Source organism: Streptopelia decaocto (genome assembly GCF_964273445.1).
Source record: "Streptopelia decaocto genome assembly, chromosome: 5".
Taxonomy (NCBI): Eukaryota; Metazoa; Chordata; class Aves; order Columbiformes; family Columbidae; genus Streptopelia; species Streptopelia decaocto.
Window position 1 is genome coordinate 3,330,392 of NC_138659.1, and position 12,757 is coordinate 3,343,148.

At 43.4% G+C, this 12,757-nt stretch overlaps 2 protein-coding genes across 8 annotated transcripts in view; one reads left to right on the top strand and one right to left on the bottom strand.

Moving 5' to 3' along the window:
• The window catches only part of PRDX1 (peroxiredoxin 1), a 350,258-nt gene that overhangs the window by 93,635 nt on the left and 243,866 nt on the right, over positions 1-12,757 (top strand). The window lies entirely within an intron of this gene.
• MAST2 (microtubule associated serine/threonine kinase 2) overlaps positions 1-12,757 on the bottom strand; it is a 186,906-nt gene that overhangs the window by 58,531 nt on the left and 115,618 nt on the right. For all 7 annotated transcript variants that reach the window (XM_082054630.1, XM_082054629.1, XM_082054631.1 and 4 more), the window contains one exon: positions 6,607-6,698. In XM_082054630.1, coding sequence (XP_081910756.1) covers positions 6,607-6,698 — 92 coding nt within the window. The remainder of the gene's footprint in view (positions 1-6,606; positions 6,699-12,757) is intronic.

The following is a 12,757-nucleotide window of genomic DNA, read 5'->3' on the forward strand; positions in this document are numbered from 1 at the left end:
CACAATAATACTTTCTCTGGGCTTTGTCATACGATGTGTTAAGTATACGGTTGGTAAGTGGTATATTGCGATGGATTTTGTCTCAAAGGAAAGAGCAACCATTTCATAGAAAGCCCTTTTGAAAGCCACAAACATTTATGGACTAACTGCAGAAAACTTGGAAAGTTATGGATGAATTAGAAGCTTCATGGCAGCGAGTGTGCTTCCTATAGGGGAAATTCTTAAGTGGTTTGCTCTTTCAGATCCTTAATAAAAGCATAAAAGAGAAACTATACATAGCCAACCTATGTCAACAGCAATTTCTTTGTGCACAGACAATAAAATAACATTAAAATAAGAGCAGGAAAACTAAATAGATACTGGACAAGCAAGGTATTTTACTGTGGTCATCAGAAATGGTTTCAAATTTAGATCCCTTATAAAATAGAATTGTTTTGAAAGTCATGTGGAAAAGTCAAACATCAATGCTGAGTCACCTGCAAAGGATTGTCTCTGTTTGGGAGAAGCGCGAGGTGTCCAGCTCAACCCCCACGCCAGCGTCGCTGGTGAGGTGACAGTCCCATCCCGCGCTGTACCGAAGCTTGGAATTAAGGTGAATTTCAACCTTAACTGTTACACTGAGCACACGCAGAAGAGAAGCACCGTGCTCGCTTGACAGCACCGTCCACTCACACTCCAGCTACACACCACCACTGTGGTCCCTCCAGCACCCTGTGAGCCAGGGTGGCCTGGCCGGGGGACAGGGACGAGCAGCCGGTACCGTCAGGGGGATGCGGGTGGGCACAGCGCAGCAAACCCCGTCTGCTCTGCACGTCTACGAGGGGAAAACCAGCAGCTGGTTGAGATGAAAGCAGCCCCAGGCTGATCTAACGTGTGTCAAGGGGCGATGAGAGAACTGGAGAGGTAAGTGAATTCCAGACCGCTCCACAATCTGCTTCATGAAAAACAAAGGGTTTGAGCAACAGGTTTGTTTTCCTTTGGCTTGGTTTTCTTTTGTATTGTTAGTAAAGCACTAACAACGAGTTCACAGTGTAATATAACATAAGGCGAGGCTGAGTTACATAATCCAAAACTGGATACCATTTAACTCATTCCCAGTGTATCCCAAGTGGGAAGGGGAGAGAGTAATCAGAAATCAATAACTGGAGGATTTTTGGTGCTTCATTTGTTAAGCTTGTTCGCCTTTTAATTCTTATGGTCACAGTGGAAAAACAGAAACACCGTACTGCTTGTGAATGCAAAGAAGACCAAGTGGTTTGATGGTCTAGATGGCACTGCAGGCGCACGAGGAAGAGGGATGAAGGCTACGATGGCCACAAAGTGAACAAGTGCACGAACACACGTGTCCTGGCGGCCGCACGTGGCCACTCAGGGCCAGCGTTCACTTGCCCGCACAAAGTCGAAAGAGCCTTTTAGATGAGGAGGGAAGGCAGCAGGGATGAGGCCTCTCCGTGCTTGGGCAGCTCTGCTAACAAAGCAAGGCCGCCATTTGTGGTGGGAACCTTCCCATTTCTCAAGCTTTACGGTCAATGGACCCTACTGTGTCACGATGATGTTCTTCAACAAAAAGCCCGTTGCCCAATGCTGTTGTAAATAAGCAATGAACCGTCATTGCCTTTTTATATCTTCATCAATCTTCTGCAAACTTTCTAGATTATGATCAAAATAGGATTTCAGAATAACTGAGCAAATTGGGTAATGACAGTTCTTAAATTTTGCAATTAAGTATGTGGGTGTTCAAACACTTCTGAGCCTGCACAATCTGGTACAGAAATACTACTGATTTTTAACCAGCTACTATTTCAGATTTGTGTGACATATTTCCTTCCAGACACTGGAATTTTAATTAGATCCCTTGTGAGTTGCTTCTAGTTTTAAAATGAAAAGCAATTAGTTTTTCTACTCAATTCAAGTCTGGGTGAAGCTTTTAAAACAACAACAGGGAGAAGGGGAATTACTACTTTCCCTACAATTTCCAAGCGCTGCTGCATCTGCTCTAGTTGAAGGCAGTTTAATAAGAGAAGCCTTAGTGCAACGGTCTCATTCACCAAAGCTGATCGAAACCCTATTTATTCTGTTAGAAAAGGTGAATTCCCCTGTTGCTCAAGGGTTATAGTTGGCTACTACTGAACCTGAAATGACTGAGTCTCAAGGGAGGCTGTTACACAGAATGATTGCCCATTAGGTAAATCAACACAGTTACGTGAACGTTAGGAATTCAGGCATGAACGTTCGCATTTTCCGGACACGGGGAGAAGGATGCAGCCAAGGCATCTGTACATCCACTGCCCTCAACACACAAAACCGGACCTTGTGGGCAACAGGTGAAAGCCTTGACTACCATCTGCAAACATGACATTCATCGGATCGGTAATGAGTCCAAAAACTCACACCAGAATCATTTTGTAAAACCTGCTTCTGAGAGTCATTAAAAAGACAAAAAGACAAAGTTGTTGTGGCCTTCTATGTAGGATATACTAACATCATTTGCTGGATATTAACAGAAGCAGCTAAAGACCTTGCATGCTACACCATCAGCTGCCTTCCAGCACACACAACATTTGAAATGACCAAAAAAAGCTTAAGCACCCTGCATACCATAATTCTTATGGTCACAGTGGAAAAACAGAGACACTGTACTGCTTGTGAATGTAAAGAAGACCAAGTGGTTTGATGGTCTAGATGGCACTGCAGGCGCACGAGAAAGAGGGACGAAGGCTACGATGGCCACAAAGTGAACAAGTGCACGAACACACGTGTCCTGGCGGCCGCACGTGGCCACTCAGGGCCAGCGTTCACTTGCCCGCACAAAGTCGAAAGAGCCTTTTAGATGAGGAGGGAAGGCAGCAGGGATGAGACCTCTCCGTGCTTGGGCAGCTCTGCTAACAAAGCAAGGCCGCCATTTGTGGTGGGAACCTTCCCATTTCTCAAGCTTTACGGTCAATGGACCCTACTGTGTCACGATGATGTTCTTCAACAAAAAGCCCGTTGCCCAATGCTGTTGTAAATAAGCAATGAACCGTCACTGCATTTTTATATCTTCATCAATCTTCTGCAAACTTTCTCGTACATAGTGAACACCATAGAATCACAGCCACGAAATGCTGCTGAATCAGGCCTGGGGCAGGGCCTCGAGTGGCACGTTGCATACTCTGTCCACTCCAAAAATCATAAATAAATAGACGCCTTAGTAACAGCCGATTTCTGCCAGAGGGTGGAACTGAACTTGCAGTGTAAGAGCAGAATAACTCCCTCCAGCACCCACTGCAGGCGGCAGCAGGACGAAGGTCCCATTGGCGACAAGTGTCTCCACCTGGTGACTTTACCAGCGTGGAAAGTAAATTCTAAACCAGCCTGAACAGCAGACATCAGGCAGGTAATTTCCTACTGAATTATAAAGAGGATGTTCCTTCTTTGATTGATTTTAAGCTTTTAATTTTAAAATATTTAATGGTAACTTAGTAATCAATTTCAGGATGTGTATGTTCTAACAGGTGTACTGTGCATACCCTCTGTAATTTTCAGATTAAAGAAAATTGATTCAAACAAATGTAAGGGATATATGTGTATATTTTTTTCCCTCTGATTTTGAAAGAAAAAGAATTTGCAATAAAAGGAAAATTTGCAAACCTGTATTTCTAAAATGGGGCACTCAAACCCATGTTCAGGCGACTAAATCAGTGACTTTGTGAGAAAGTTCACAAGCTGGAGCTTTCTATACCAAGGTCCCAGCTCACTTTGGAAAATGTTATTTCATAGAGTTTGAAAACGGAACGAGCACACGTCACATCCATCGGGTGTTTTAAACCAGAAGCAACTTCATGGCAGAGTCATCTGGATGCACTTCCATCTCAACTATTGAATTTCTTAATTACTGCTTTTCCTCTGAATTTTCTAGGATCCGAAATGGCCTGGCATCTTCTCTGGATGCTGTTTCAGACCATAGGTGTATGTGCCTGGATCGGTGTTCATGAAGAGGCAGGTTTGCCTGATGGACAGTGTGCTACATCACACCCACTGCCTTTTACATTACATACAGAAAACCCCTGAGGCTCCTGCCCTCCAGGACTTCATTGTAGAGTGGTTTCTGGACAGAAACATCTCAGAAAGCCTCCCTGACTTCTGTGCATGCTTGGTGTCCCTTGATTCATCAGCCAGGATCAGAACGGGCATTAGGAAGAGCGTGTTTGAGACAGAAGAGCCGGGGAGCAGCTCCAGCATTTCTCTGTAACTCATCAGTGGATGTGGCTGAACAAACACATTGATAGATTCTGTTCAAACGCTAAACAAATATCACAGCCTGTGCTCAAATGCACATCTCACATATGATATTTCTTAAGAAAATATTTGTGATTCTACTCTAAATTTCATCTGCTTTTGTCTCTTGAATAAATTATTTTCCCAGGGAATACTCCTAAATATAGTACAGGTAGAGAACCCAAATTACAAGCCATTTATCTTCCTGTGCTTTCCTAGCTACTTTTGGAGGTCACAAAGGATGTCCTTTTAATTAATAGTTTTAAATCCCATATGAACATCAGAACAAAGAATGGAAATATTAAACAATTAGTGCCAAAGAAAGCTGGTGTGGCACTGATCAGTTACTGTAGCTTCTAGAAGACACATACTTCTAATAAAAGATAAGCTTGTAAATCCCCAGACAGCATCAAAACCACTATTTCATTTTTGAAATAAGAGAGAGGACAAAAGCAAATCAAAATAAAATAAAATAGAAATGTCTCTATTGTGAACATTTCTGCAGTTGTTCTCCAAGCAATGATGACACCAACACCTTGTTGGAATCTGCCAAGTCAGGACACTCCTTCGCACCCTGAGGAGCATCTTTATCATTGCAGCCAAAGGCTGGTATAGCCGATTTAGAATTTTGGTAAATCCAACAGAGATATCGACTCTAAGAACAAAGTAAAGACCAGATTGTGCCCAAGGGGAGAATCTCTACCAAGAAAAATGCCTTGTTGAAACCAAACCAAATCTTACACAGCTAATCCTACCATAGCCACACACAACAGAACCAAAGGAGTTGGAAGTGAAAGGGAATTGCCCTATGCAATTTTTTGCCCTGTATGTTATCAGTGATTCTACAGAACAAAAGAAAATGGCTTCAATAGACCACTTGCAAGATTTTGCTAGAATTTTAATTTTAAAATCCTGGGTCACTTAAAAAAACCCAATGTCATTAAAGTAACTTCCCAGCCTTCCATGCCCGGGCTTTACAGCATCCCAAGCAAATATGACAGATCTTTATGAAAACTTAGAGTGGTTGAGGCTTTCACGGGCACTCCTGAACAATAACGCCAGTGGTCTTGTTCCCTTCAACAGCCTGGATGTCTCTCGCGATGCAATGCTCTGCAAACAGAAGCAGATGGCTCCTTCTCGCTGAGCTACTATCAATTTGCTGTTCTTTCTCAGCATTTCCTTAGTTTCAATCTCCAGAAAGTATTTACAGAACATGCTGCCACGTAGGAGGAGGAAAGTCTGATTATAATGAAAAGAGCAGCTCCTTGTCCTACGTGCAGCAGTGGTGGCTTCCAGACCAGCTCCACCACGGCTGATGGGCCACAAACGCTCAAGCTGATTTGTGCTACCGACCAGTGCCCATCAGGGCCATACCTGGAGCTCAACCATCTTCAGGGCCATACCTGGAGCTCAACCATCTTCACAGCCATACCTGGAGCTCAACCATCTTCAGGGCCATACCTGAAGCTCAACCATCTTCACAGTCATACCTGGAGCTCAACCATCTTCAGGGCCATACCTGGAGCTCAACCATCTTCACGGCCATACCTGGAGCTCAACCATCTTCAGGGCCATACCTGAAGCTCAACCATCTCCTCTGGCATTTTGAAATATGGAAAACAATGCACTCACACATCACCTGCCTCTCTCAGCAACAAAAACATCAAGGGAACGTGCTGTTCAGGCAAGCTGTTGAATCTGCGTGCATGACCCTTTCTGAAAATCCATAGTTACTGTAGGCTAAACAATCATTCTTTTCTACAGAAAGAACATGTCCACATGCTTCACCTTGATAACTAACAAGCAGTTGCCCATTTGCTCTGAAATAAGCATTTCCCAGTTGCTGCCACAGTAAAACCGGCAGTAATATAAAGAAAGTAAAGAATCCTAAAGACCTCCCATTGCTCCAAGTAGCCGATATAGACCATAAGATGGCACAATGCACAGCTATGGGCATCCAGGGACGAGCAGGGTGCTTCTGCTCATGAGAACTGCAGTTAAATCACTGGCACAAACTAACCATGCTAGGAGACTCTAAAGGAGATCTTGACTTAAATGTACTCATTTAATTTTATTTTACTTCATTCATCATCTCAGGTTCTTTTGCAGAAAAGAATGAAAGAAAGAGTGGAGAATGGATATGGTAACAAACTAGGAAGTGCAGAACAGATGAGGACATAAAGCATTTATTTTGAAACTATAAGGACTCTCTTACAAGTTAAAAAGATTAATAACTACAGCCAGATTAAGTTTCAAAGAGCATATTTTGATGTAGAGTATCAACATGTTCAGACTCACTACAATGAACAGTGACATTTTTCCTACTGATTCCCAGTGCTGGGGAGTTACCTGCGTGTCCATGGAGAGGGGAATGTGGTCGCGGGAGGGTTGGAGATGTGCTGGATGTTACGATCAAACTCTTTCTGTTGCTTGTCCGACAGCTGAAAGAAAGAACAACAGACAACTGATAAGGCAGGTCAGACGGACAGGGGCACCTGAGGCAGGTCCTGCAGAACGGCTTTCGGACAGGGAGGAAAGTCTCGGTATTTAGGTCGGTATTTCAACGCACTCTCAGTCTTGGTGGTGACCCTGCAAAGTGGTGAACGTGCAGGGCTGAAAGGTACCTTGTCAGCAACAAGTGTTTTAATACCCTGGAAGCAATTTAAAAACTGTATCTCATGCTGCACAGGCCACTAGAGATAACAGACAACACATTCCTGATCCACAAAACACGTGCAACTCCTGCTTTACAAAACACACAAAAAGCAGAAAACTGTAAAATAGCCCAGAGTGCTTCATCTATTCTCACCAATATCCAACCTAGCAAATCAATCTGTTACAATTATTGGCTATTCCTACAAGAAATCAAAACATATTCCTTAGGATGGAGTTAAAATGATGAAGCAAAGTGTTAGCATGACGCCGCAGATGAGCAAGATTACTAACGAAACTTTGAGAATCTCTGCGGACACGTGTGGCAGCGCTGACACAAAACCCTACAGGTTTTAGATGAGCCTGTTCCCAACCAGCTCCACTCATGGCCACGACTTCATTGCGGCGAACAAAGCGACACTTCTGTACGTTCTGTATGTTCCTCCACTTGCTCCCCAGCCTGTGCTTGCTGGTAGTAAACGATTAGCAGTAAAGATCATAGAAATAATTGTAAAGGGTGAGAGAGAAATGTTTCAATCATGGGAGCTGTGAGCAAGAGCAACCAGATATTTAAACCTCTTGGTGTTTGAACAGAATTAACTGTCCAAGTTCACAGCAAAATCTCACCATCGATGAAGTATTAAAGCTCCGTGTATTTATTCATTGGATCTCTAACTTGCTTTCTACATGGCGGAAACATTTCTGCTGAGTTGAGCTTTATTTATTGCTGTTCTATAGAGAAGGAGAGAACTCAATGCAGAAAAGAAATACAACTGAACTGCCAACTAGAATAAATAGTAATAAAGTTGAAGCACCATTAACTGCTATTCAGGCTCTTTAGCGTACTTAAGGCATTCCTCAACATTATCCAACTGATTCCATGCAATCTCCATTTACATTCATGTATTATTCAGCAACGGTCCATCCAAAACCTGATTGCCATTGTGTACATCATACAGAAAAACTAAAAGCCTGATTTTAAGAAGCTTAAAATCTCAGTTCATTGATTTTTTTAATGTTTGCAGTTACTCTATTCCAACAACTGTTGAAAAAACCCAGAATACTCAATTCCAACAACTGTTGAAAAAACCCAGAATACTCAATTCCAACATTAATACCAGATAATCGTTTTGTTCATATTACTAGAAAATCTTTCAACATGAAGCTCCTGAGTATTCTAATATAATAAACATTACTATGTAAGAAATAAAAAAATCCTGGGTGTTTTAATACAAATTATAGTGTAAGAATTTAAGAACTTGCTGAATATAAACCACTAGTCCTACACTAGAAAACAGAGCTCCATCCCCTATGCTCATATCCCCTTGCTAATGAGAGTTCCCAAAATACCCTTTAGCGCAGCGATGGCTGGAGCTGGCGATGGAAACTCGGTGTAAGGAAATCGCGGTAACAGGGAACGCGAACTGTCCCAAAGCCAGAGCTTTTAACCCTTTGCTCACATTTGCCAAATCGAACCGAGTTTCACACTCATTTTCTCTGCAGGTATTTGCAACGATAACAAACCAGAAGAGAAAGGGTTAAGCGGCTGAAGAGCAAACACAGCTGAGACCTGTTAAAATAGGTCAGGGTCACACAAATGGACGCGGGGGGGGTGGCTTGGAGCGAGAGCCCAGCCTGAGTTAGGAATAAAGACATTATTCTCTTTACACCCCAGCACTGGATAACCTTGCGCTTCCCTGGATCTCTGACCGGGGCAATGGGAATATCACTTATGCCTGTTCAGCCATTCCATGAACCGTGTGTGCTGGCAACGCGGCAAAGCTCAAACACACAGGCTAAAACCACAATTTCTCATTTCTTGAATGCATGTTACGAGAAAAATATACAGCCAAACACCATCGTACTCTCTACTGGTTGAAGAGAACTCTCTGGATATATATACAGAACTTTTAATAGATCCTGGAATCCCAGAGAAACTACAGAACCAGAGTGAAGTTCTAGTAGCCACAAAAATGCAAAAAAGGGGGGCACGTAATGTGGGTGACCCCCAGGAAATCACTACAATAGCATTCGAGCGCTTCCTAAAGAACAACAGCTCCATGTGAAAGCAGCGAAGCTGCTTCAACCAGGGCTTTGTGCCAAAGAAATCCAAACCAGGCAATGGAAGTGTTGGCAGAAACAGCTCAAATGAAGAAGAAATTGTTTCCTGGAAGATGCACTTTAGGCAGCCAGACGGTCCCGGGCTCAGTGTGAGATACAAGGCCAACGATAATAAGAAGAGCACATTACCAATCCTTTAAATTGCATTATTGTTTATTACTGTTCACAAATTCTCCAAACAATATGGTATATTTCCTTGCCCTAAAAATAATTCAAGCTACATAAGAGGAATAAAAGGAGAAAGTAGAAAAAGTTACCTATACATCTCTGAGTATTCTAACTAGAAAAAAATAAAGTTCTTAACCAGTCCAGCGAAATCCCAAGCGTTATTATTTGTTTATGGATCGTTTACATCGGAACAGTTGAAACAATGCTTTTGCTATCACTACGGAAATTGTGCTTTCACCCTTTCTCGAGTTCACCTCTCAGCCTGCTGTAAAAATAGCGGCTGTTACGTGTAGTGAAGCGTTCCCAGCACATTCTTGAAACTGAACACGGCGGGACATGGGACGTGGCTCTGGTAGCGGGACACGGGGCTGGACCCGCTGCCATGTGCTCCTGGCCGTGGTATTGATGAGGATACTCAGCATCGCACCCCGACAAACCTGCCCCTGCGCACCAACACGCTACCGTCCAGCCTCTAAATGAGCACCATTAGTACGCCTTGTTTCGTATGTACTTTCAGTCTGAAAAAGAAATCAATGGTTCAGTTTCAGCATAAATCAATATCTGATTCTTTATTTTAGCGGTTACTCGGGGGACATCTCTAACCGACTGAGCAAAACCGATTAACGTCCATGAGGCATTAATGTAATGGCAAGGCCACAGAAAAACAGCTTAAAAAATAAATAACCAACACCGCTACCAAGTCATTTCATAGCATTGCTGCTATTGGAAATGAGTAATGATAAGGAAGTTTCTCAAAATCTATCTACATTTATAAGCACTGAAAAATCTCTCATAGGTGAAGCTGCTGAATATGCAAGATGAGCAGCGATCGCATGAATCTTCCCTGGGACTTTGACAGAGAATAACTTGAAGTAAAAAGACCTATAGAAAACGTATAGCTTAAACAACATTTTTGTTAGTAATCATTAATGCATTTTATCCATAATAGCTTCAGTTTTGTAGCCACCCCAGGCTGGCAGAGGGCCGGGTTAACTCTTGCATTAACTAATGAAGCCCAACATCAGGCGTGTTCCAGATTTGACATTTAATTCAGTGAGCCAAAATCCCTACAAAGTGGGAACCAAAATTCAGACCGATCCTACCTACAAAGGCTCACATGTTGTGGTTACATGGTTTGCTAAACTGTAGTATCACCTAACCAAATCTAACCAGAGTCTCCTCTGATGTTATAGGCTCTTCGTTTCAGTTGATTTGCTTTACAAAGACTTCTTTAGGAGAAACAGACATTTTGGAAATGAAAATAAGTATTTAAAATTTTTATTCACAATGGCAGAAAATTTACAAAATCCCAAATCTGCATGTGAATGAATGCAGCAGCTGCGCAGCGATGTTAACTAGATGTGGAAGTTATGGTCTTAATTATAGTAATTCAAAGATGGAAGCAATTTTGTAAGCTGTATCACTACCAACAACAGGGATAATTAGTTCTCTAAAATAGATAAGAATAAGTAAGCATCTGGTTCATGTACAAGAATAGTTTAAAAGTTATTCATCCTAGAATGAAGTGTCATTATTCATGGTGTAAGCTGGGTGGTTTGCACATTCCTACAATAAACAGTTCTTTGCTCTTAAGGAGATACAGTTACACACCAGACTTGAAGGACACAAGTCCAACAAGCAACTTTTCGAAGATAACAGACAGATTGTCCATCACAGCAGACACAGAACTGTCACCCAGTAAAACAGCAAATATTTCCTGTCCCTGAGGCCCGTGAGCAGGGAAACGTCCTTCACCTGGACCCCTTCCTGCTCACCTGGACCCCTTCCTGCTCACCTGGACCCCTTCCTGCTCACCTGGATCCCTTCCTGCTCACCTGGACCCCTTCCTGCTCACCTGGATCCCTTCCTGCTCACCTGGACCCCTTCCTGCTCACCTGGATCCCTTCCTGCTCACCTGGATCCCTTCCTGCTCACCTGGACCCCTTCCTGCTCACCTGGATCCCTTCCTGCTCACCTGGACCCCTTCCTGCTCACCTGGACCCCTTCCTGCTCACCTGGATTCCTTCCTGCTCACCTGGACCCCTTCCTGCTCACCTGGACCCCTTCCTGCTCACCTGGATTCCTTCCTGCTCACCTGGATCCCTTCCTGCTCACCTGGTCCAGACTGAACGGCTGAGGATTCCGCCCCCCGTGCATCTCCAGACGGTCCCTCCCTGCCCCCAGCCGGGTGAAACTCTCAGCGACCCCAACAGCCCCATCTCTGACCCCCCCAAACGCAGCCCTGGTCTATTTACAGCAACACAAAGTGCTACTGCAAAACTAATTTGTCTAGTTAAAAGCCTATCCTTATTGTTCCTCCCTTTGGATGTTATTAATGCAACTCTGACAATCTCACCCTTCGTCCCAGCTTTTGCATGGGTTTGGCTTTGTGTGTAGGGTGGGTTTGTGTTCGTTTGGTTTTGGTTTTGTTGGGGTTTTTGGTTTTTTGTTTGTTTTTTAGAAGGAGCTCCCTAAACCCCCAATATAATCCATGTGCTGTTGTCCTGTAGGTCTCTCCTATTACACATTTTTAGACCTTTGCTTTTAAACCACCCTTAACAATATCTTTTAGCATTCCTTGCAAAACAGAAGGTCAAACCCCAGCTCCTGTGACCTTGAGCCTGGATTGCAGTATTCCCATTGCCCCTCATCTTATTTAATAATTCAAATAGGATCGAACTCTGGAACCTAAAGGAATTTAGTCTTAAAGAAAAATAACAACCAAACCCAACTGCAGGAGCACAGGAACCTCTTCCCCGAGAAGCTTGCACAGCCTGGTTACTACAACCACAGCAACAGGCGCAACTGTTCCACAAGCCGGGCTCTTCTCCAGTTCACATTGCCATTGTTTTGAAGCTCATGAGAGGAAATAAACTGGACAAATAGATATTATTTTTTAAATCTGGCCACTTTGGTGCAAGTGTTTCATCTTCCTATAGGTGCCGGTTGTACCAGGCTGCTGGACTGCACTCCGTGTTCAAGGGTGTTCCACGTGGGCACCTATTTCATGTTAACCCAGAGATGTGCAAGGGATGAGCTGCTTCAGAAGAAGAAATTCTGCAGCTGCGAGGCACAAGAAAGTCTTATTGGAAAGTGGCTATGACTGCGCATACGGTTGAACCCGTAAATGAGAGTCAGTGTGCAGATGAGTGCGGAAAGATGTGAAATCTGCGATGAGGAGCGCTGGGATAAAAGATGTGATCAATGCGTGAAGTCCGGGCTGTGCTTCTGTACAGGTATCCACAGACAGCAATGGCAAAAACCACAAAGAAGGTATTTCTTCATAATGCCACAGGTTTCAGCGCGCTAACCAACACATGAACTGAAGGGGACGTGGTGCTGAGCAATGCGAGGCTTACGGAGCATGTGGGAAGTTGGACGTACGCTGGTTCTTTTGTTTTGAGGAATTTAGGAGTTAACTTATGGAACGAAAGACCATTTTCCTTTCATCTAAAACACGCTCAGTGTCAGCTCTACCCTTCTATTTCTCCATTTAGAGCTCAAATTCAAGAAGCAGCATCACCCCAAGTTAGAAAATTACAGAAGAAAGGGCTAAAAT